The sequence below is a fragment of the Lissotriton helveticus genome, chromosome 1_1, assembly GCF_964261635.1.
Source record: "Lissotriton helveticus chromosome 1_1, aLisHel1.1, whole genome shotgun sequence".
In the NCBI taxonomy this organism is placed as follows: Eukaryota; Metazoa; Chordata; class Amphibia; order Caudata; family Salamandridae; genus Lissotriton; species Lissotriton helveticus.
Window position 1 is genome coordinate 536,946,991 of NC_136057.1, and position 26,501 is coordinate 536,973,491.

General features: G+C 46.4%; 1 protein-coding gene across 7 annotated transcripts in view; it reads right to left on the reverse strand.

Moving 5' to 3' along the window:
* EPS8 (EGFR pathway substrate 8, signaling adaptor) overlaps positions 1-26,501 on the reverse strand; it is a 1,030,589-nt gene that overhangs the window by 340,221 nt on the left and 663,867 nt on the right. For all 7 annotated transcript variants that reach the window (XM_078674027.1, XM_078674024.1, XM_078674021.1 and 4 more), the window contains 3 exons: positions 15,314-15,440; positions 15,003-15,091; positions 5,308-5,382 (listed from right to left, as the gene is read on the reverse strand). In XM_078674027.1, the coding sequence (XP_078530153.1) occupies positions 5,308-5,382; positions 15,003-15,091; positions 15,314-15,440 (291 nt within the window). The remainder of the gene's footprint in view (positions 1-5,307; positions 5,383-15,002; positions 15,092-15,313; positions 15,441-26,501) is intronic.

Genomic DNA, 26,501 nt, shown 5'->3' on the forward strand with positions numbered 1-26,501 from the left:
AGGTTTTGTAAATGCTAATTCCTAACTATATATGGTCTATAACCTATGTTTTTTTCAGTGAATTTCAATGGTTTTTTAAAAGCTAATATCTATATCTGTAAAATATATTCTTTATTACGTGACGTATCACGTAGCCACGTGAGACGCCTCATGACGCGTCGCATAACCGTGACGTATCGGCTCTGCAGCGCAAACAAAACCCGTAACGTAAGCGCGCCGGAGCACGCTTACAGATATATATATTTTTTTTAACCTTAATTAGACCAAATCCACACGTGCACATATCTTGAGGCCTTGCAAAGGCACATCAAACAAACAGTCCCTACAGTTTTTCAAAGTTTTCTTGATAATCTATTCCATTAACTTTTTTTTTACTGTTTCTCTTGTTACGCTTACCGGGACGCTACCTGGTACGCGAACCGGACGCTCCAAAAACACAAGATGGCGGACTCCCGTTACGCTGCCAGTTAGCTGCCCGGTTCGCGTACCGGGAAGCGCCTCTATGGCGAAAAATCGCAAAAATTTTTTTTTGCCCCGCGGGGCACTTTAATATCCCCCTCATCAATCCTAGGGGGTCAGGAGGGGTCTACCTTGCCCCCTTTCCTTCATTTCCCCCTTCGTTTTTCACTGCATCTTGTCTCTCGATCCTACCGAGAGACAAGATGGCGGCCGCTCCGGACTGTTTAGAATGTTGACAGACACCAGAGAGCCAATCAGCTTCGCGAAGTTCCGTTTCGCGTCAGGTACGCGAACCGGGGCGCTGCCCGGAGCGCGCTTACAGATATATATATTTTTTTTAACGTTAATTTCTCAAAATCCACTGGAACACATATATTGAGACCTAGCAAAGGCACATCGGGCTACCAGTCCCTACAATTTTGCCAAGTTTCGTGGAAATCCATTCAGCCGTTCGAGCTAAAAGTGAGGCCAACCGCCCTATGGAAAATTGAATGGGAAAAACGCGTTTTGGGACCCCCCTTTTTTCTCGCCCCCCCCTTGACGAAACCCCCCCAAATTTTCAGGGGCTGCTCAGAAACAAAATGTGCCATTTCCTGAAAATTTCAGCCAATTCCGTCCTCAAACGCCAAAGTTATTCGACATAGAATTTTCAAAAATCCCATAGAGAAAAAATCCTAACTATATATACCTACTGGCGACCGCCAGTAGGTAATATATATTAGATATACACACACACATTCATTGAAAAACACAGATTACACATCCAGTTGGTCCTGTACACAAACATTCATAATGTGCACTCTACACTCACTATACACCTACAATCCATTAGGAGCACACACATACTGTAAACACTTGCACCTATTAATAGCAAAGAGGTTTTTGAAAATTAGGTACAGAACAAGATACTTACCTGCCACCACACAACGTTTAAAATAAACTAACACTTGTTCCATGATCTCATGAGAAATGTCATTTGAGATGTCAAGTGTGATGTCATAAAAGAGGTCATAGAACATGTCATGAATAATGCAATATTCAAGGTCATAAGCAGATGCATGAATTAAGAACTAGGGACGGAATTAAGAACTCGGTCCCACAGAATGGGGTTCCTGGGGACATTAAAGGCCCTCTCCCTTTTTAAAAAAAAATAGCTGGCCCTGGAAGTGGTAGGCTGCTTTTTTTGTTTTTGTTTGTTTAGCATGATCCTGCAGGAGTCAAGCAGGATTGTGGCAAAAGTGTCCATTATTTTTTATTTGGCAGGGGTTTTGATCCATCAGGGTCCTCCCCAAAAACCTTAAAGGGGTAGGGTGCCCCTGTCTGCCCACTTAAAATATTTTATTTAACAACCTGCAGGACAGGGACCAAGGGGCTGATTACTATAGCGGGCGGATCGCCACCGTCCGCATGGTGGTGGTGATCCACCCGCCATAAACTACCGTCCGCTACCCAATTCCCCGTGCCATATTACTATGGCGGGGGGACCCCGGCGGACGGAAAGACCGTCCGCCGGTTTTCCGCCCGGTCGATGAGTCGCCTGGGCAGAAATGGTGACGGTGTCTGGTAGACACTGCTATCCATATTAGGATACATGCGGGGATTTGTCCTTTACATTGGGGGCCCGCAGCAGGCCCCCAAGTATTTTGGGGTGTGGGGGTGCACATGGGCGGTACAGGTACCCCCCTGCATTTGCATGTACCATGCGGTGCCTGTCACATTGTGCATTCAAATGCACAACATGCATTTTTGGCATTGCGGTGGGCGGTGCTTTCACCACCGCCCGCCGCAATGTTAAAAATGCAGGATGCGCCTGCCAGTGTGGCAGGCGCATCCTAATTGTATGTAGGGGACCGCTGCATGCATTGCGGGTGGTCCCATTTCCCAGGGGTATGGCGGGCGGACAAAGTACAACCGCCATGCTGATGAGCGCCTAAATCTCAGAGTACTGGAATGGCTGCCGGCAACATTTTTCTTAATGATGCTGGTAGCCAATCAGATTACTCGCTCATGCGGGAGTGAGATGGACTAAGGAAACAAAAACTCCCTGAACCAATCAGAATGCCCTATTTTTTTTTTTTTAATTAGTTTCAGGGGACTCTTGAACTCAAATGTCCAGATATAGATATATTTCTGGAGCCTAATATCTCCAAAACTTCTGAACGGATTTACACCAAATCACACAAGCACACTTTCTGGACCAAGCTATAGCTTCATGACAAATTTGGTGTAATGCTGTTCAGCCTTTTTTGCATAAGTACTTCTTAAAAATGTCTATGAAAAATGCATTGTAAATGCATGGGGAACAGTCCTCAACAGTTATCACATTTCCCTTGCTTTTTAGTCAGTAAAGCCCTCCTACAGATCCTTAGTCTGGATTGTGCTATATAAATCTAGTAAATAGAGTCATTTTTTTTAAATAGAATATTTTATCAGTCATCGAATGCCAAAATTTAATCGGCAGGTAAAACATCAGGTTCCATATAACATACATACATCATAACCACAAAGTACATAATGGGTTCAAAGCAACAATGAGAGCAACACGAGAGTGATAAAAGAGAAGGAGTTGCAGGAATTTGGATCATGACAAAAGTGGTGAATTCAACTGCAGATATCTAAGTAAGTGTCTTAGGCTTTGCAGGAACTCAACTGTTAACTGTGTACTTTTGAGGGTGACCAAGGCAGACCTATCTGTCAAATAACTTGCAATACTTGCTTTCTGTTTGGCTTTCTAGTTGTGTAAGACAATGCTTTTACAGACTGAGATCTAGTACTTTGTGTCATAGGGTAATGCTGCAAAATGAGATATTATTAGAATAACAGAGGCAGTTGGTAAAATGTCTATTAATTGTTTAGTTTCAGACATTAATTAATCTCTGGCTGCTGAAACAGGATAAACTTATGACCATAACCACTATGGAACTGATTATATATACAACAGGATGCATTACTTTTGAGGTTGAGGCTATGAGCTTTGAGTATAATTTATTTGCTTAAATTCTTAAGTTTAAATGAATGCAGACTATAAAGAAGCTGAAGGGCAGGACAAGGTATTTTGTTAGAATACATGAAGTCAAGTCTGCTTGTCATTTCACTTTAAGGTATTATTTTTCAGGTACGTAAAAGAAAAGTTATACAATTTAACATATGTTGAGAAAGTTGATAGGAGCATGAGACTTTATTATATATAGAGAGTCATTGATTCAAAGAAAGGCTGTGCCTTGTAGAAAACATGTAAAGCCGTACTGTGGATACTTAAATCTAACAAACTATTGGAGAACAGCTTTTCGAGGGAAGCAGTATCGAAGTTCATTATATAGAAAGTTGTAGGATTTGATCAGTTGTTTGAAAGCAATCTGAGAATAGTTTTGAATATGTGGTTAACTCAGTTTTGTGAATCAATTTCTTTCTTCCAAGTGAACTTGAACATGTTGGCCACATACAGAGTTTCTTGCTTGAATTACATTAATCAGTTAGATACAATTTTAAAGGATTTACTGGCAGTTCTAAATGTGTCTAGTAAAGAATGTGGCTGAACTTATTCTGTTAAGCTACAACTTTGAGAGAGAATTTTTCCATGTACATCCATTTGGGGAATGGTGACTTGAGTGATATATAACAAACTTTGGTTTGTTAAGTAAGAACACTGATGTGAAATCTCTTAACATCAAGGAAGTTAAAGAGGCCAAATTCCATTTTAATTTTCAGGTTTGGAAATTAAATTCTGGGTTTGAGGTTTAGTCCCCAAACAAAGTGTTCCATAAAGTTTCAGGTCTAATATTTGGAGATTTTCTCATTAATTGAGATTCCTGTAATTAGATCACTTTGTCTGACTCCAATTGCCAGGACAGGCAAGAGAGGTGAGATAAGAACAGTATTGATGAGTAATAATTGCAATGTGGATTTTACCAGGTATGATCCTATTAGTGTCAGTGACTGATGACGAGCCTTAGTTAAGGGTTTGAAGAGCATTGGAGGTAGTATGAATGCTAATGTTTCAGCTCGCATCTCCATTGATACTATTAACAGATGGCAACACATTCAAGATGAGCAATAACTCTGGCAAAGGATGGGGTTACAAAGTCAATTAGATAGAATGTTTTTATGGCTGTACCAATTTTAGATAAAACCATATTGATCTTTATCAGCCAATTTGTTAACTGAATGGTGACATTTTCCATATTTTAGTTAAGTTTTAATAGTCTGAGTTCTACAGCGAGATTGGGCTGCAAGTTTCCCAACATTCAGATTCTTTACCTTCGTTGTGTATAACATTTATTCTTTCTGTTCACAGAAAGCTATTTCCAATTTAAAAATGTCAGTTTAATGGAAAGCATGTGCAAATGATGCAATTCACGCCAGCAGATGTTTAGAAACCATGGATCAATATATCATTTGAGAAACCCAGGAGGGTGTTGGAATTACAACAGATTGCATATAACATGATTGTATACCTGTGGTGTGCCCTCAAGAAAATATTGGTGTGGCACAAAACCAATCCATAAATATTTGTCTTTCTTTTTTATTCAAAGAGCATTATTCTGGAAATAAGCTTGATTAACTGAGGTATTTAGGTCTTACCATTACAACCAACATAAGAAAACACAATTTCACAATCACGAATGGGCTGTTTGGTCACCACCATTTTTCTTGAAGCCAGGATGAACCACAGGAGTTGTGCTCCCACTGGGCAGATAGTGTAGGGGACATCTCATTGAAGTGCATATTTTGTGAGGTGCATGTGACATGCATACAAAATGACCAAAACTGAGTTAATGCAACACCATAACACACGTTATAAAATATTTGATCCTAATAAAGGAAAAAACAAAAACGCCATTGTCTTACCATTTCCAACGGTGTAAACAGAAAATGAATCAATTCTGATGCACTTGGGTTTTGTATGTGAGTCTTTAATTTGGCCTGTAACAGAAAAACAAGAATGAAACATTTCATACAATTCTGTTTTAGAAAAGGTCTTGTTGAGCGCCAAAATATTTTAAATCAAATGCACCTCATTCAAATGGGCTTAAATGTAACAAATCATCCATTTTCACAAATTATTGCTTAGCAAGCATTTTATGAGGATGATTTATTCTTTTAGGGTAGACAGCTTTTCACTTCCTACAAAAAAGTACGGTTATTGCTAAATTAAAACCAGAAATTTAAAATGATATATTCACTGATTACATTGACTGCTTGTATCATTACAGACCAAGTGTGAGCCGATATTGATGCAAATGGAAGTTTCTGTCAGAACAGGAATACAACTTGCGTGGTCAAATTTATACATCTGATGATTTTCCTAATTCACTTATCACCAGGAAACACTTTGTGAAATGTGTCAGGTTAAACGTCTCTAAACGAGTTGAACCGTATGAAAATTCAATAATCAAAAAACATTTCAAGGGGAAAACATCTACAGATGCAGTACTACTGCACCTGATTATTACCGCTACCTGCTGCACTTAGAATAGTGGGTGCAGTATAATTGCATCCTTTGATTGAGAGACTTGGAGCAAGCCCCTTTCTTTCTATGCACCCTTCTGTCACAGTTTGTAGCTCCATCTCCCATATTTGCCTCTAAAGCCATTACTGTGGATCATTGAATCCTACTAAACCTAAGTACTGGTAATGTTTTTCCCACACATTATTGATATTAAAAGCTGAATGAACACAAAGAAGAATAAAAATCAAACTCATCCTGCTACAACCTTGGCAATCCACATGCAGGTACAAATTGCATACCAGCCGTATTGTTTCTACCACCACCAAAGCAAATGGACACAGCTTGAATATTTGCTTTCCACCATTGAATTACCCTCATCAAAAATGTATTCATTTGGAGCCATAAAAGCGCGGCATTAACAATAAAAAAGAAAACATTTCAGCAATGGTGTGCACTCAAGGCAATGGGAAGCAAAGTGCTCAGGTTCAATTTATATGACATGTATGTCACAGAATATTAAAAATCATAAATGAATTCCTTATCATAAAAAATCATAAACCAACATGGGGAACATTTCGGCAAAGACATGAACACATTCATTGAAAATTAAAACGCTCTAGAGTAATGTAAAATACATAAATGTAGCTAATTATTGGGATTCATATATTTTCCTAATGTTAAAAGCCGTTTTTATAAAATTTAGAATCGCGTAATAGATTTCTGGTGATCCTAAAGACTGCAGGAATACGAGCCCATCCATGTGATGTCTCAAATGTGTCTTTCGCACCAGAAAAGAAAAGCTCAGGGCTGAATACAAAAGTGCAAAACAGGAAAAAGGTGACATTGTCACAACTGCATGAAGGTAATGGTGCCATTTCCCTCCTAAATAAGGCTCTATACTTCTAGTTGTTGACACTAGTGAGTATTTGACTATCGATTCCTTAGCCCGTGCCTTCTCCAAGTGTAAGTTCATACAATAATCCAAACATTGCACAACCCGTGCTTTAAGTTCTGGTCTGATTGTAAGAGGCTTATTATATTTTTTAAGGCCTAAAAAAATTCTCACAAATTAGAGAGCGAGGGTATCTGGTATATCGTAGCCAGTGACAGGCAGTCAGGGATACCGGTTTTCACGATTTCGACCCCAGGGGTTCTGCAAATTTGAATCCACAATAACAGAGGAGCGACCCCAATCAAGTCCTCCAGATATGGCAACCCTAGTTCCTTCTGGCCTATGAAGGTGGAGATCCCCAGGGACTGACCATTATCTATGCATAAAACAGTTTCCAGCCCATTGGAGGATGCCCACTCTACAGTAACCCCATAGCCATATACTGAGGTATATTTACTTTTATATAAAATCAACATGTATGCGAATGGCTTGGAGTTGATATTTCTATTAAAGTACTGCTTGAAAGAGGCACTGAAGTAATGTTTTCAATGTATTGGGCGTTAGTTGGTCAGCCCAACTGTACACAAAGCAGAAGATTTTCTCCTGCAGTCATCCATGTTTGCAATTACTAACTTAAATGGTATTTCGGCTGGATGTGTTGAAATTCATCCTAACATTTCCCCTTCCCCTGCCTGATGCTGCCCTTTTAGAGCACAAGAGACACTGCTGTTTGCAGTGAATATTAAAACTTAAACTTAACTTCAAGGTACATGCATTCCTAAACTCAGAAATGTTCAAGTGTGTTCTAAAATCTATTAGGACGAATTTAATTTTTATACTATGAATATGCACACAATTGAATCAGTCTTCAGGCCTGAGCTCCTAATGATTTAATTGTGATACCTACCCCTAAATTCTGGAGTCCAAGCCACCAGCACCATATTCAAATATTAAACAAATTAGGTGCAAGTAGGTGCAACGTAAACATCATGGAAAAGAAAAAAGGGAAAGGAAAAACAATTCTTCCTAGATTTGTTCTGCTGCTCATCTGTACAAACAAAGACTTAGAGGCTCGATCAAGTGATCAACTACAGAATGCAATATGCTCATATTACAATTAGTGGAGTGTGGAATTGTTATAGATTATACAATGACTGAACAAGCTACTTAACTTTGGTAATGAGCTTTCTGGTAGAGACTATCTAGCCACAGATTCCTCACCCTTTGACTATTTCCCAGTCATCAGGCTTCATCTGGAAACTTTTCAGTAATATCTCTGCGTGCCAGTAAGTGGCACCCTGCAGCTAAGCATAGATGGATTCTGTTGCACTCTTGAAATGACATGAGAGCCTATATGGACACTCCCACCTGCTGACATCAGCAGCTTTCAAGAGGGTCTGCATCTCCAGATGTAGTGCTTCAAAAGTAAATTGATGTGACCAGTATGTAAATTCCTAGACTTGGGATCTTATTAAAGGTTTTAGTCCATTCACAGGATGGAGAGGATGGGAGGGTCAGTGAGGAATCTGCAGCTAGATAGAATCTCTGCCACAAAGAGATACTGAAGGTAAGTAACTTGTTCCTCTGAAAGAGACTACTTTTCACAGATTCCTCAAGTGTTGACTAGATACAAGAGCAGTACCTAAATTAGAGGAGTGTCTGAGAATAGACTCAAACAAGAAAGTCTGTAGAACCAAGAGGGCAAAATACTCTACAGGGCAAATGGACTGCCCATATAAAAGAGGTTTGTGAATATACGGAGGGACACCAAGGCAGCGGCCTGGCAAATGTCTAGGAGAGGGACTACGCATGCTAACGCAGTGGTAGCAGTTTTTGTCCTAGTAGAATGAGCATGCAGTCCTTCTGGGGAATACTATGTAGCAGAACGTTATGCAGAGCATGACCCAGCTACAGATAGTTCTCTTGTGCTCCTGAGAACTCTTGTGCTCCTGAGAACCCCAGAAAGAGATGATTGTCCACCGAGTGTTCTTTGGTATTATCTTTGTAAAGCTCAGAGCTCTTGCGGTCCAAGAAAGGGAGTCTCTCCTCCTTTGAGGAGTGAGGTGGAGCATAGAATGCCAGCAGGGTGATGGTTTGAGGGCTGTGGAACAGCATCACAACCTTTAGTAAGAAAGATGTTTGTATGGGGAAAACGGAGGTGTACAGCAAGTTGACAGAGTGAATTGAAGCTCAATCACCTGTAACACCGTTGTAATGGCGACGAGAACACGGTCTTGAGGGTGAGTAGCCACAAGGGGCAGCTGTGAAGCAGCTCCAAGGGAGTACACATCAAAAAATGAAAAAGACCAAATTAAGGTCCTACTGTGGCATGCCAAAGGGGGAGGGAGGAAACTACTGTTGTGAATCTTTAAAAAAAAAAATGCATAACAACTGGACATTTAGACAACGAAGGCTGATGTGGCAACTGCAGATAAGATGTGCCGAAGGATGCCCTTTAACAGTGCCCAGAGTAAAGCTGTGCCGGTCGAGGGTCAAAACAAGTAAAATGTCAGATAACTTTGCCTGGAAGAGTTCTAGCTGGTGATTGCCAAACCACGCTACAAATCTGTCCCAATGACAGGAGTACAGCGTTTTCATTGAAGGAGGCCTGACTGCCAAGATGACACACAACACCTCTGGAGTAATGTCGAAGGTGTTTACCTGTCTCTGCTCAACCGCCAAGCACAAAAGTGGAGATTGCGAAGGCCCGAGTGCAGAACCCAGCCCTGTTGCTGCAACAGCAGACCCTCCCAAAGAGAAAGCCTGTTCGGAGGACAGATAATACCATATCCTCCGTGCTCAATGTGGAGCCACTAGGATGACTAGGGCACCAGTGGGTACTGATTTTCTTTAGAACTCATGGCAGGAATGATATTGGCAGAAATGCATACAGGAGTCCTGAGTTTCACTCAAAGAAGAATGTATTTCCAAGCGAGAGATGCTTTGGAAACCCCAACGCGCATAAGTGCTAACACTGCACGTTTGCACAGAGATCGAGCCAAGGTTCTCTACCATATGCGGAAGAGACCTTGTGCCACCTCTGGATGCAATTGCTACTCGTGATACACATGATATCATTCCAATATGGTCCCATGGTCAGTGTTCCTTTACCCTTCCTCTCTTGCTTGCGTTATTCTGTACAGCATAGTCAGGCGCATTAATTTCACTACTTGAGACTTCTTCGCCTATTGCACTATTGCCTGATTCCAGTGTATACGGCCCTTGAACACCACACTACTCGTTTGGTAATTTATTTACCTTGCGCTGTCGTGCCACATGTGAGCCTCCACCCTCCGGCTCCTGATACAACTGGTTATCATCGTGCAGTTTCATTCCGATTGTATTATGCCGCTACTGAGGAGCTAGGGCTCCCGTTTTAGTTTGGAATTCAACCACACACGCCAGGTTGCTTTCTTTTATTTTCATCTCAGGTATGATTAGGGCCGGACTGCCCATAGCGGGCAATGGGCGTTTCCCCGGTGGGCCGCTAGGGTGGGGGCCGGTTTTGGGCCCCTGGGGTGGGGGAGGGGGCGTTTTTGTTACGGGGGTTGGCAATATCAGCCCCCGCCGTAAGAAAATCGGCCAAAACAGACCCTCGCAAACTTCCTGGCTTCACGCCCCCCCTCACCCCAGGGGGGCTGGCTGAGCTGTTGCGAGGGCCCATTTCTGTTCCTACTCCGGCCCTGGGTATGATCCCTTATGTCCTGATGATGGTCCCCACATTTTATGGAGGGATCGAAACATCGTCAATAGTACTATGACTTCGTATGTATATAGATATATGAGCATTGGTACTGTATAACATACGTGGCATGATTATCATTTTTTCATTATAGTCATATGAAAAATGTCTGAGCCTTTAAGTTTGTTACTTTTCTTTTTGTTTGTGTTTCCCACTAAATTAATGCATAATACTTTCTAATATATGCATTTAAAATTCCATTTGGACATTTGACGTAGATTTCTTCACATTTATATGTAATATGGTTTATGGCATCTCACACTAAGGGACCTGTTTTCCTTTAAAAATACTTGTGATCCACTTGACATCAATGGCTGAGTTCATCTGTCCTGGCATTTTTAGATCCTGCTATGTGGTTCACCACAGAAAAATGTCTTGGAGGTCAAGCCATTTTCAGAGGTATATGGCCTCATGGCACAGGTCTGTGACCCCCTACCCACCCGGTTTCTTGTAGTACTACATGGTGGTGATGTTGCTTGGTTGCACCTGTATCAACCTCTCGATGGATGGAAGGAAAGATTTCAATGCCAAGCCACAGGCCCTAAGCTCCAGATTGATGATATGTTAGGACTCTGCTGAAGACCAGAGGCCTCTGATCTCCACCTCTCACAGATAGCCGCCCCAACCCCGAAGCGATGCATAGGTCATCAGTGTCAGTTCTAAGTGGGGAAGGGAGAAGAGTCTGCTTCTGATAACATGGTGGCCCAGTAACCACTACTGCAGATCATTGGCAGTTTCCTCCAAAATCTTAACATGATCCGAGAGGTTTCCTTGGTGTTGGGCCCATTGAGACATCAGATCCCACTGTAGAGCCTGCCTATGGCACATGACATTCTCGACCAGCAGGTTGCAAGTGGCCATCAATCACAGCAGGCTCTAGGTTGACCTCACTGAAGTCCAGGACCAAGGCTAAAAGATCGGGATCATAGCCTGAATATCCTGGACGCATTTTCCTGGGGGAAAGGCACAAAGCCTAACCTTGTCCAAAATGGCTCTGATAAAAAGGAGCATTTGAGAATGAATCAGGCGTGACTTTGGCATGCTGATAATGATCCCAAAGATGACAGACAGTTTGATATAGTCTGGTGGTTACGGACGACTGCCTGGGGCGAGCTTGCCTTGAAAAGCAAGCTGTCAAATGTTTGAAATCACTTCTGTCCTAGCACGAACTACAGGAAGCGTCAATGGACCTGCAGGATGAGTATATGGAAATAGGGGTCCTGCAGATCCAACACCATTATCTAGTCTCCAGGGTCTAGGGCAGACAAGACCTTGGCCATGGCGAGCATCTTAAATTTCTCCTACTGGAGGAAGCAGTTGAGTGGGTGTATGTCTAGAATAGGCCAAATAACTTCATCCTTCTTGGAAATGACAAAATAGCATGAGTAACAACGTAGTCTTACTTCTGGCACCCTCTCAACAGTCCCTTTGACCAAAAGGGCTTGCACTTCTTGTTGCAAAATGGAGAGATGGTCTTTACAGTCGCTGGGGGACAGTTGAGGATACAGCAGAGAAGAGAGGAAGGGTAAAGCATATCCCCTGAGGACGATCTATACGTTTCACCTGTCTAATTTTATAGATTGTCAACCCGGAAGAACGGTTAGCTTCGGCCTCTCACCAGGGGCTGTGCACCTCTTAGGGCACACTAAAGTTTAGCTGGTGGGGTTTGCAGCTGGGGCTATAGACAGGGAAGCCCACTGACCTTGCCCGTAGGGCGGTGGGCACCACAACCTCTACAGCAAAATGTTAGGTTCCATGCGGAGGTCGGAGGTTATGGGGTAGCTCAACCAAATGCATGAAAGGAGTGATAAGATTAGTGCGGTTTGCGAGGCGGACAGATACCTCCAGGTAGTGTGCAGTAGCCTGCACTCTTTAAAATGCTTTAAAGCAGAATCAGCATTGTGTCCAGATAGGCAAGTCAATCGAACAGCATGTCCATTAGAGAGGACTGAATTTCACCAGAGAAACTGATTGACTGCTGCCACGCATGGTGGCGAATGGCAACACTGGTGCAAATGGCTCACCCAATGGAATCGGTGGTGACCAAGCCACAATGAATTGTGAACTTCACAACGGTCTTGGATGGCCTGGACAAGGACATGTCAGAGATTTTGAGTGCGGTCTTGAGCCAGCGAGTCCCAAAAGGGTGCAGGAATAGCACCCCAGGAGGCAGCTGGTATTACTGAATGGAGAGTCAATCTGGTGGAAGAGAAAACTTGCTTCCTAAACGTCTCCATCCCTTTGGACTCATTTTCAGGGAGAGATGGGGAGGAGGGAGTCAGAAAGAAAATTTTGGGATTAGATCAGCTCTGAAACATCTGCACTATTAAATGCTCAGGGAAATGGTGCTGAGCGAGGAATGCAGTGTTACCAGGGGTAGTGGGATGGCGTTTCGCTCAAAGGCAGAGGGGCTTAGAAGAGGATTGCCCTGGCTGAAGAACTTCAGCGAAGATTAGCTTTTACCTCCAAGGTGGCGAGCTGGAGGTGAAGGACCTCAGCTGCCCAACACATTACCATGAATTAATAAGTGGATTATTCAGTGACTATACTGAGCGAGAAGGCCTATTTCAGGGAAGGTATTGGGGCTACTCGTCTCCTGCAAGTAATATCAATAGTCATCTTGATAGTGCTGAGCAAACTAATCACCCTCATAATCTTTGTCCTAATCAGAGCCACAAGGTGAGGGTAGGGTGTGTTGTCTCCCTCTAGATGCAGCAGGCCAAGTGGAGGAAGTGGCAACTCAACGGTCATCAGACACGGTTTTGGCCAACATTGGACCAGCACGAGTGATTGAGTATTATGAGTATCTCATCATCTGGCATTGGATATATTTGGTACGGACATTGACGTCTCAGGGACTGGAATGTAGTATTGTACATAATATATTGTCATTTTAAATATAACAAATGTGTAATAAATTAGAAATGTTTACATGATACAGTGGTTGATGTCTAGAGAATATGTATGCATGATATTTGGTCTAATTTGACCAGTATAAGATATATTGAATGGATGGTATGAGTCAGTGAATGAGTGCCAAGAAAAGGTAGTCTTTTCTATTTGTGGGTTTACTTTAGGTCCCTGTCCCTTTTCGACCAACAGGGAATCTCTCCCAATTTTACGGATGTATGAGAAGCCACCAGAAAGGATAGGCAAGGCAAAATAACAGTGCACAGGTAAAGGGACGGGTGGCAAGAGGGAGGGAGATACGAGAAGGTGGGGTGTGGAGTAAACAGTGAGCACACAGGGTAAGGAAGGAAGAACAGGAGGGAACAGGGAGGGGGGACAGACTAGAAGCAGAGCGACAAGCAGGACCAGCAGGAATAATCAGAGAGCACAATATGTGTAAAACAGTACCTCATGAAGTTCAATGCAAGCCCTTGAAGAGAGGCACATGGATTCACCCAAGCAGCCAATAGCAATAGCTCACAGATAAATATTCCTCTTGGCTGAGTCAAGACATGGTTGACAAAGTCTCAAGACAATGACAGGAACAGGCCGATCAAAGAAGGCAAATGTTTGAAAAGGTTGGACCTAAAGCCCAATTTAGGTATATGGTAATAATAGGTACATATGATATCTGTTTTGTCAAAACCCCGACCTACAAAAAGAAGGGGTAAAACTCTTTACTTATTTCTCAAGATTAGGAACGATGTTGAAGACTGATTTATGGATAGTATGGAAACTAGCAATCAAAAGAAACGCGTAAACTACATTTATTTTTACTGGCACTTGATTTGGGTAAAGAATAAAAGCAAGGTACCCTAACAATAAAATATTCCCATGACCTGAAAAAGATACAAGGAAATGGCAAAATGGTCAGTATAAAAGGGGCAGTCACACAAACAACCCGGTATTTGTAAAGCGATAACTAAGCACCCCTATGGGTCTCAAGGCACTGGGGGCCGTCGGGAAGATTAAGCGAGCTATTCCCCAGAGTCACATGGTGCTGGGCTGAGCTGCCACCGGCACCAAAGATCGAACCGTGAGCCCCGTGCTCTGGAGTCAGCCGCACTGGCCGCTGCGCCATACCTCTCTGCAAAGCTACAAGAATGTGTGTGATCCACAGTTATGTAAGTCTCACAACTAAGAGAATCATAAATTCCTTTCTGTTCGTGGTGTAGGATGGATAAATGATAGAACAACTTTAAAGTGTGGTTTGATAGGACTTGATATGGATTTATGGATGTAATAATAGGAAGGATGCTTCTCAGCAGAGTGGTGAATGTGAATCACACATTTGTTTCCCTGCATCATCCAGCAAACAAGATTATTCTCCATCAAGCAAAGATCGCACATTGAGCAACACATTTCCATTACATTCTTGTCCAATTCACACACAGTTTGGGTACAGGGGGTTCAAAATGCACCCAAGCCAGTAATGTTAAAATAACAAGTCACTACAATAACATTTTCATGTCAGAAAGAAACTTAAAATATAGTCTTCACATTAAGCTTACCAAAAGATTGAATCCATGTTTGAACTTTTGAAAGCAGTCTATAAATTCTTCTTGGGGAGGAGGTTTTGCACGAAGAGTCAGAACACCCTCTGATGAGAAAACATGAAAATTGGTTATCCAGGAGACTGCGGAATATTAGCTTTTGACCTTTGACTGAAATGCTTAATTAGGCTAGCAACAGGGAAAGTGGTCCAACCTGAAGCATTACAGCTCTTTCTTTTACAAACTGAAAAGAACATTACAGCACGATTTAAAAAATATTCATGAAGCATTATCCTTGAAGCGAAAGGTATAATTTAAGCTCCACTTACCTCCAGGCCCTTTCTTTTTATTTTTCTTCAATTTTTTCCTCTTTGAAAGATCAGAATACGCCTCAGCAGCTTTCTGAAGTTTGGTTATAAAATATTCAATGTCATCCAAAATGTGGTTTAGAATTTGCTGAAAGAGGAAAAGGAGCATCTCTGACCAGTGAAAACAGAGCATAGTTCATTAGGTTTATTACAGGTTACTTTTAGCTGCGTTCTGAATGTTGTGAATTTTACATAGAGCCAAGCAAATTAAATAATTGCTGATACATATTTTATACATTTTTAAATACTAAACATAGCTATCTCACATCTAACATTCTACAGGCGATTTTGGAAAGAGTGCATCTTCTCGTGTTGTTTCACTGGTTCGAGGACCTCTGAGTAGTACAAGCCATTAGTCACTATGTACTCTTCCTCTACAACATTGTCTAATGCTACCAAGCTGACACTGTGGGCATCAAATAATGGCTGCCACATTAAAATCAACTGTATTAGATCTATAGCACCGGGTTGCATATGTACATGTTGTGTGGATGTGAAGTAGGAACATTTTATTAAATATTTATTATTGTCCCTCGTTGGGTGTGTAGGGTGATCACTGAAAGACCGTCTATTTTCTTTAAAAAATGGGGATTGGGGAGGGGGGGGCGACCAGCGGGAGGCCTGCCTCCCCCGTGTAGTTTTGGGGCAGTAAGGGGCAGGAGGGGGCAAGGAACCAGAAAAGGGTTTTTGGGCTTGTTGGGCTGGGGGAGGCCAGTTGGGCTGTTTTTGGGCTTTGTTTGGGCTGGGGGTGTATATGATCGGACATGTTGTGTCGCTGTCCACCATTTTGGTGTGCAGTGATACAGCAGCCGGTTAGGGCAGTTGGGGGCACGAGCTTTTGGTTGGAGAGGCCTGTGGCTTTTGTGGGCAGGCTTGTGGCGGTGTGCGGCGCTTCTTCGGGAGGTACCTGGTTGCGGCGGGGGAACTCTGGTGATGCGGCGATCCTCGGCGGTCTTGAAGGTGTCCCGGAGTGGTAGTGGCGCCCTTAGGGGACCCCCGTGTCCTGGAGGCGTTGCGGCTGCTGGGGGCGGTGGGCCGCATGGACCTGGTTCGGCCCGACCTCCAGGTAATATGCCGCGGCGCGCTGCGAGCGGCGCCGCGGCAGAGCGATTTGGACTGGGGGTCTTCTTCATCAGGGGAGGGGGCGAACATGGTGGGCCCGAGCAGGTCTCTGTCGCCGAAGCGGGCGTGGGGAGGGGTCGAGAGGAGGGGGCAGGAGGGAGCCCGGTTGCGGGGGGGGGCAGAGCAGGGTGATGGTGGGGGACAGGGGAGCAGCGAGGGGGGTCTGGGGGGCGCGCGAGTGGGGTGCGGGGCTGAGTTGGGGGGGTTGGGGGACTGGTGGGCCCACGGTGGGTGGAGTGGGGGGAGGGGTGGGGGCGGGGGGAGCAGGCGGGGGCCCGGGGTACCCGGCACGGCAAGGAGGACACTCAGCAGGGTGGGGGCGGGGGGCACAGCAGGGTTGGGGCAGGGGCAGCACGTGGGGGGGGGATGAGGGGCGTTTTTACCCCGGCACGCTGGACTCCATCTTCTTTCCTTGGCAGGAACTGCTGGCGAGGCGCTCGGGTGAGCAGCATGCGGCTCCGATCCACCGAGGGGATGGACCGGCTCTGCCTTGTACGGGCGGTCGCGCTCCAACGTGGGACATGCCGGGAGATCACAGTGGACGGTGGCGGGATACGTCCCCCCCAGCCCCCCGAAGGGTCGTGACGGCCGCCGGGGGTAGGGGGTGCCTGTGGATGCAACTACTTCTGCGTTTGTTGCGAGTGCAGCGGGGGTGGTATGGAGAGAGTGTGGATTTGGTTGACCTGATGCGGGTGTGCAGGGAGAAGGCGTGGTTGAGCCGGCTGGAGCCTCTAGGGGGTGGCCGGGATTTCCAGGAACTGGGCGTGGGAGAGTCTGAAGAGGAGGGGGAGATACGGGAGGAGGGGGGAATGAGTAACCCTGTTGACAGTGTGTTGCAGGTACGGTCACGGCAGGATGCGCCCAGAGTCACGGCCCCCTCAGCTCCACTGGTTAGGCGCAGGATCCGGCGAGGAGGCGACCTTGATGCCAGGTAAGGTTGGAGACGGAGTGGGGAGTGGTGCGGGAAAGCGGCGCTACGTGCAGGTGTCGGTGGGGATGGGTACTGGGGGGTGACGATTGGGGGCGGCTGGTGAAAGGCCGATACGTCAAGGACACGGGGGTGGGTACGGACGGCGGGACGCCGGCGGGTGCCGTCGGGTCGGGCTCTGGTGGAGAGGCCGCGGCGGGTGGCGTGAAGGCGGGGGAAACCGTAGGTGGGGGGGTAGGAGAGCTGTGTGGTGCCGGTGCGCAAGCTCCCGTACATAGGGGTGACGAAGCCGCTGGGGGAGCACTTGTCGCTGGCCACGAAGGAGAAGATCTGGAAGGGTGAGTACATAGACATTCTGAAGCTGTTGCACAGGGAGTTGACTTCCAAAGAGGGGTCTAAGGAGGAGGAACAGGAGTTGGCGAGGCGCCCGAAAGTGCCCCTGATGATTGACAATTGGTCGGCGGCCTTCCTAATATACGCCAGCGTATATTGCGTAAAGTTCCCGGACCGGTCCATAGTGCTGTTTAAGTACATGGACGTGGTGCGGAGGGCGCAGGTGACGTACGGTGGGTACGCCTGGTCCCACTATGATGAGGAGTTCCGGGAGCGCATGGCGGCTGACCCGGATGCGAAATGGGGGGAGCTGGATTCTGATCTGTACCAGCAGACGATGGGCGGGGCCAAGTTTGGTCGCACCATCTATACGGCCAGCGGTTTGCCGCTTGTGCCGACCCCCTTTTTTGTCCCACCTCACCCGCGGGGGGTGGGGCAGAGTGAGCCAGCCGGCCAGAGCCCGGTCGGAGCTTGCTGGGATTTCAATAAGGGGTCTTGCGGTCGGACGGTGTGCCGTTTCCGGCACGAGTGCTCAAAATGCAGACGGCGTCACCCAGTGGTGCGCTGCTGGGGGGGTCAGGGGCCAGCCGGGGCAGCAGCCTGCCCTGGGAGGAGCACTGAACGGGGGACACAGAGCGGGGGGGGCAGGGTGGAGGCCGGGGGTGGGCCGGGGCCCTGGGAAAAGGCTCATACGCCGCTTAGACTGGAGCGGGTGGAGCCCTGGCTGGCAGCGTATCCGCGGGCGAATGATGTGGCCGTGCTGCGTCGAGGTTTTCGGGAGGGATTTCGGCTGGGCTATGAGGGCCCTCGGATTGCGCGCTGGGCGGACAATCTGAAGTCGGTGAATGCTCAAAGGAATTGTGCGGGAGAAGCTGTTTAAGGAGGTCAGGGAGGGCTGGATGGTGGGCCCCTTTGAGGAGCCTCCGCTGCAAGGTTTGATCATTTCCCGATCGGGGTGGTGCCCAAAAAGGAGCAGGGCCACTTCAGGCTGATACAGCACCTGTCATGGCCGGAAGGGGAGTCGGTGAACGATTACATCTCGGCTGACCTGGCGTCGGTGTCCTACTCGTCGGTGGATGTGGCGCGGAGGCTCGTGTCGGTGGTGGGGCAGGGCGCTCTGATGGCGAAGTGTGACATGAAGTCGGCATTCCGTTTACTCCCAGTGCACCCAGAGGATCCCCAGTTGGTGGGGATTCAGTGTGACGGTGGCATTTTTGTGGACAAGGCACTGCCTATGGGGTGCTCTATCTCATGCGCGTTGTTTGAGCGTTTCAGTTCCTTTCTGCAGTGGACTTTTTCCAGGCGCACAGGCTCTGAGACAGTGACGCATTACCTGGATGACTTCTTCCTAGTGGGGCGGCTCGGGTCGACAGACTGCCAGCAGCAGCTGGACAGTTTGACGGAGATGATGGGGGATTTTGGGGTTCCACTGGCGCCAGAGAAGACGCACGGTCCCAGTACGGTGTTGTCCTTTCTTGGTATAGAGCTCGACTCAGCGGCCATGGAAGCACGCCTACCGGAAGACTGGGAGTCGGACGTCACGCTGTATTCGGATGCGGCGGGTGTCGGAGGTTTCGGTCTCTATTGGGCCGGGAGATGGTGCGCGGAGCAGTGGCCGCTGCAGTGGCAGGCGGGGGGTCGTAGCATCGCCTTCTTGGAATTGTTCCCGTTGGTGGTGGCGGTCACGGTGTGGGCGGCTGAGCTAGCGCACAAGAGGATCTTGTTCCGGGTGGACAACATGTCCGTCGTGCATGTGGTGAACAGGCAGTCGGTTCGGGACCTGCAGGTTTTGAAGTTGATGAGAGTGTTTGTGCTGCGCTGCCTGGAGAATGACATTTTGTTTCATGCTCGCCACGTCCCGGGGGTGGACAATGACATTGCGGATGCTTTGTCTCGTTCACAGTGGCAGAGGTTCCATGGGCTAGCCACGGAGGCGGAGAAGGACAAGACGCCGGTCCCGATGGAGCTCTGGTCGGTGGGAGATGCCGGGTTGTTCAGCTGGTAAGGGCGTCGGTAGCCACATCTACTTGGAAGGCGTACGTGCAGGCCTGGGAGGAATTTCGACGGTTTGGTGCGGTGAGGCGGGGGGGGGGGGGGGGAGAATCGGTGGCAGCGCGAGGAGCAGGTGGTGCGGTTCATGTTGCCGTTGATGGAGAAATGTTTGTCGCGGGTGACGATTGCGGGCAAGTTGTCAGCTGTGGCGTTCATGGGGAAGCTGTGGTGGGGGTACCATCCATCAGCGGGGGATTTGGGGGCTTGATTGCTAGAGGAGTGGGCGAGGGAGAGGGGTGCGAGGGTGCATCAGCATCAGCCGATTACGGTGGCATTACTTGGGGGCTGCTTGGTGCGTTGCCCTCGGTGTGCAGGGATGGCGGTGAGACGGTTTTGTTTTCCAACTTAATGTCCTGGCTGTTCTTTGGAGCGTTTCGGGTGTCGGAATTGGTGGGTCCAAAAGGGGGGCGGGGGATCCTCTGGAAGGACGTGAGATACAGGCCCAGGAGGTGGCGGTGCGCTCGCGACTCTCCAAGACGGATCAACGGCGAGTGGGGACATGGGTGGTGCTGGGCCCGGGAGGGGGTGTGTCCCGCGGCGTGGGGACGGCAGTTGGCGGCGGGTCGGTGTGCGTGAGATGAGGAGGTCTTTGGTCATCGAGCACCGAGACCGCCCTCATCGCTGCCACCGATGACATCCGAACCCTGATGGACAACGGAGAAACAGCGGCCCTCATCCTCCTTGACCTCTCCGCGGCGTTCGACACTGTCTGCCACCGCACCCTAGTACAGCGCCTCGGCAACATCGGAATCCAGGAGAAGGCACTGGAATGGATCACCTCCTTCCTCGACGGAAGAACACAGAGAGTCCGCCTACCACCGTACAAGTCAGAGGCCACCGAAGTCATCTGCGGCGTCCCCCAAGGATCCTCGCTGAGCCCCACCCTCTTCAACGTCTACATGAGCCCCCTCGCGGCCATCGCACGCAAACACAACCTCAACATAATCTCCTACGCCGACGACACCCAGCTGATCCTCTCCCTGACCAACGACCCCGCCGCCGCCAGAACCAACCTGCACGAAGGGATGAGAGATGTAGCCGAGTGGATGACTACCAGCCGCCTGAAACTGAACTCAGACAAGACGGAGGTCCTCATCTTGGGCTCCTCGCCCTCCGCCTGGGACGACTCCTGGTGGCCCCCCGCCCTGGGCACCGCACCCAAACCAACGGACCACGCACGCAACCTGGGCTTCATCCTGGACTCCTCCCTCTCCATGACCAGACAAGTCAACGCCATCTCCTCATCATGCTTCAACATCCTACGCATGCTACGGAAGATCTTCTGGTGGATCCCCACCGAGACCAGGAAGACCGTCACCCAGGCCCTCGTCACCAGCCGACTGGACTACGGCAACGCCCTCTACGCCGGAACCACCGCCAAGCTCCAGAAGAGACTCCAGCGGATACAGAACGCCTCAGCCAGACTCATCCTCGACCTCCCACGAAACAGCCACATCTCCGGACATCTGAGAGACCTGCACTGGCTCCCCGTCAAGAAAAGAATCACCTTCCGTCTCCTCACCCACGCACACAAAGCCCTACACGACCAAGGCCCGAGCTACCTCAACAACCGAATCAACTTCTACGCTCCCAAGCGCCACCTCAGATCAACCAGCCACGCCCTCGCCGATGTCCCACGCATCCGAAGAGCGACAACAGGAGGAAGGTCCTTCTCCTACCTGGCCGCCAAGACCTGGAATTCCCTCCCGACCGACCTGCGCCTGACCCAAGACCACCTCGCCTTCAGGAAGAAGCTCAAGACCTGGCTGTTCGAGCAGTAGCGGCACCCCCCCCTCCTAGCGCCTTGAGACCCTACGGGTGAGTAGTGCGCTATACAAATGTCTTGATTGATTGATTGATTGATCGACGCAGCGGCAGGGTGACGGCGGCTCAGGCTTTGTGGGTTCTGCGGCACGCCCTGCGGTATATGGGTGAGGACCCAAAGGCTTTTGGGACACATTCCTTTCGGATCGGGGCGGCGACAGAAGCGGCGTGGAATGGGTGGGGGAAGGAAGAGATCAACCGGTTGGGGAGATGGAAGTCGGATTGCTACCGGACATCCGTCAGGATGCGGGGGGTAGAAGGGGTGCTGTGAGTTTTTTGCTGTTCGCCCTCTTACATGTGTGTCTTTGCAGGTGCTGTGGCGGGGCCGGAGGCGGCAGTTTTGAATATTTACATTGTGGGACACTCCTTTGTCAAGCGGGCAGAAAGGGCTCAGTGGGACAGGCATCGGAAACTGAACTTGGAATTGGATGACAGATTGTTTCGATGTCATTGGCGGGGAAAAGGGGGCATGCGTTGGCATGAGTTGATACCTTTACTGAATGATGTGGTCAGGGGGGGTGTGCGCCCGGATGTGGTGGTGATCCATTTGGGCGAAAATTACCTGGTGCAGTGTAAGGGCTTAGCGCTGGTTAAGCAGATGAAGAGGGACCTGTTAGAGATAAGGAGGCTATAGGCAGGTTGTCACCTGATTTGGTCTGAGTGTATACCCAGGCGGTTTTGGAGGGGAGCTGAGCGCCCAGGGGCTATTGATAGGACGAGGCGTAAGATTAACAGGGAGATGAAGGATTTCTGTGCCAGGGAAGGGATAAGTAGGATGGAGCATCCTGAGCTTAGGTACGGGGCGGTGTACTTTTTTAGGGAGGATGGGGTTCACCTCTCTAGGTATAGGATGGAGTTATACATCGTTCAGTTGAAGGAGGCGCTGGATGTGGCTTTGGGGGTGCGCAGGTATCCAAGGGGGCTGGAGTCCTATGGGTGGGTCGAAAGTCGCTAAGAGGCTTTCGAGTGGCGCTTCTCCTAGTTAAGAAAGGGTGTATTTGCAGGAGGCCTGGGCTGTTTCGTTAGGGGGTGGGGGACACTGAGGTCATTTACAGTTTGTAGGTAGGGGGGTATGTTACAGATGGGATGTTGTATGATGTTGCAATGTTGGGGATCAAGTTAGGGGTGGGGGTGGGGGGCTGTTAGGCAGTCGTTTATTTAGTGAGGTATAGTTTTGTTCGGCACAGGCGAAGGAGGGAAATCTGCAGGGTGCACCTGATTCCAATAAAGCAGCCTTTATAACACCATTCCTGTGTCTGTGGTCAGTGCTCTCCCCCCCCCCTACTGGTGGGCCCCAAACTCTTTTTTTAACCATATTGGATATTCACACGGCTCTCAGCCATAACCTACGATTTTAGGAGAAAAACTACAACAATGCTGGGAGAGTGGCATTTGGACAGTTCTGACTAGATTAGAGAGCTATCAAGCTGGTACCAATCACTAAGCCTCAGAACAAGATGAGAAGAGAAGGATACAGAGGCACTGACTGATTCACTTGTAGATACTTGATCCTTGAACAGTAGCTCTGCACCCCAAGTCTATGGAAGCCATTTGTTTTAGCAGTGGTGCAGTCAGAAACAACCGAATGTAGGATGAAGCTTTATAGTTTATTCCGATGCACGATATTGTAGATTACCCAATTATTCTGATAAATGAAAAGGAAGTGCAGAAATTTTTGATCTTCGACAACAGCATACTATTGGACACACTATTTCTGCAAGGCTGGACTGCACTGATAAGCTGCTGACAAAAGAAGACAGGCCAAGGTGCCCAATTTAAGGCTTGAGTAATACAGAGACAAGAATCTGGCTCAGACTGAGAACCAGAAACTCTGCTTAAATTACCCAACTGTGATGCCATTTTCCCCCCAAGTCGGATGTCCTGGTATCCGGTTTATGTTTGTCATAAGCATTTTACACAAGATGTCAGGAATCCCCTCAAGTTTGTCTGTAACTGTGAATGATAAAACCTTGATTGTGATAAACCTTCTAGGATTCAGTCCCTCCACATGCCCAAGGGGGTCAAGGTGCTTTCTGTGCTTTCATCTGGATCAGATATCAAAAACACAATTATTTTCTCATGTTTTGAATTTCTAATCAAGGGTAAGAATAGTTATTTAATTGATTTCAGTGAGTTTATGTGTCATAACCTATAAGCTCCGAATGCAGAATCAATTTCCTTCTTTTGTAACACATTCTTTGGTAAATTTTTCTTTTTTAAATTCAATTTGCTTTAGGACTTTTAAGATTTACATTTATTTAAAATAATATCACTCATTGGAAAAGCGAGCACCCATTCTTGACAGACACTGGCATTCTTGACATAATTCTGGCTGTTCTGGGTACAAATGTGGTCGAATTGTATGCTTTATGAGCATTCATTTTATTTAATGAAAGAAGATGTTTAAGGACCAAACCTGTATCTAAAAGAGTACAAAAATTGTGTTTAATCCAAAAAAATGGTAAGCTGTTATTTAAAGCAAAATGTTAATTTGATAACAAAATAAGAGCATGTTCATAAAAGGGCAAACTGCTATAAAATGCCTGAGGTTCTGATATAATTTAAAGCTGATATCAGAATGATAGATAATTCATGCTTGTTTTAGAAGGCTTATTTTATAACTTGCATCTTTAGCTATTTTTTGGCTTACTGGGCAAAAAGGTATTGGTCTTGGTATTGGTCTGCTTTCTGATCTTCTAGGATAAGATCTGGCAATTGAGACAAATCAAGATTTTTCCACTGAACTCTTTCCAGGTAGATTTCCATTGCCAAATATATAACAGAGAATCTATCTAGGACAGGTTGGAAATAAAAGCAAGCTGGAAAAAGATCAAGTGCTCACTCCGCCTGTGACTGAGGTCACACTTCACCGATCCAGGAATGTGGACAGGCATGTTCGAGTGTACAGCTCCACTGGAATTGGACATTTTTTTCCCTTTTTTATAAGTAAAACATGCTATGTATTTGGGGTCTCCCACCTCTTCTGTAATGAGATCTTACTTATGTTCCATGAAAATCACCGCCAGCTATTAATTATTATCTTTGATCATATCAGACATGATAACATTAGTCACCACCATACTGAAGATCCAGCGGTGATCACCTAAGTGGATCATACAGGGTTACCGCAGTATTGTCAAAAAGAAATTTGGAATGCTTCGATATGGTTAATGCAAAACAGCATAAGCTACCTTGCCAAAAGGTCCATGGTAATAATTATTAGTAATAATTCTTACCAAGGCTGCATGATTTAACGCTGAAATATCAGATTTAAAATTTTGGAAACGTAGCTATTTTATTCAACTATCAGCTGAAAATACACACATTTTAGCCTTTAATATCTCATTTGTATTTTTGGTATACCTATGTTTATTTAACCAAGCAAAATCTTATACGTTAGTAGGCAGGGCTACACACAAGCGAGGTACTGTCAGGTAGCAGAAGAGCTGGAATCCAAAAAGTCTGAACTTTTTTAGCGATGCATTTCTGGTGTGGTTTAATTTTGTTTAAATACAAAACACAAACGTGCATGAAAAACAAAATATGCAGCTGCCTAAATGTGGTGGCCGTCTTGAATATATTGCACATGTTGTATCACAGTTTTAGAAGTCAAAAATATCACCACATTGCTTCTAATCTTGTCAGCCATCTTGGAAAAAATAAAAAACACTGACACTATGTCAGTGACGATACATCAACATGTTCTCCAAGTATGAATTAGATAATAAGGTATTTAATATGTGCTCTTATCTCCAATAAAGCAAGCTTGAAATGAATGTTCTTTTAATAGGAGAACCTCCCTCACCCACCCAGATGCTGCCATGGCTCATCATATGGCTATGACTCCTCTTCACATAAGTCAGATTATGCACCAATGTGATCTACTACCTTAAGCATGATTTCCAGACATTCAAGAAACAATGAGGTGTCCTATCATGTAAGTAAACAGGAGGAAATGATTAGACCTGCTTACTGGTAGGTTATAATCTTAATTCTGGTCTCCGTTGAGTAGAGTTAAACATGCGCGTGAATAATTCAACCCCAATGCAAAGTTGACGTATATTTCCCCAAAAAGACAGCCTCTAGTTAGGCTAATGGGCCAGGACCATGACCACCTCCTTATAAACAATTGTGATATCTAGAAATTAGATTATGCAGCAAATTAATTTTAGTGTGTGAGGAGCATCCCTCATTTTGAAGAAATATAGAGTGAAAGAACATAAATTAAAACAATACTTAAGACTTAATATTTCAGAATATGAGGGCAGTTACATTAGAGAGTTCAATGTTTGGCAACTGACCTTCAGAGTAACACTGCACTCAAACATGTGGGAAAATCCATGTAAAACCCTACAAGTTGTTTGTCGAGTAGCCTAAATATCCTTACCCTCATATTGGTGATTGTGCCTCTCTACACTTAGATCAGAAAGAGACAGACTGTCAATGATAATATATTTGACATTCACATACCATATGACTGTATAGTGTTCTTGGTCATTCCATTGCAGAGGAAATATTGATTACTGATACAAAGGTAATACAATACCACCATTTTTATCAAGGCAATTCGATCGTCAAGTGAAAGCGGTAATCGGATCCATCTGTCAATCTGTTGCTCTAAAATGGTGACAGCAGTGCCGTAATTCTCAGGTATGACTCTTTCGGGATCGCAATGAACCCAGATCCCCAGATACTTTACTGATTCCTATGCCCATTCAAGAGGGAATTCCATCTCATGCAGATGTGTGGCTTCGGTCAGAGGTAATATCACTGATTTGGACCAGTTAATGTGTAACCCAGAAAATATAGCGAAGCGTATGTACTCCCTCAACACTGACGACCGATGTGTATGAGGTTCGCAGATAAAGAGTAACATGTCGTCCGCATATA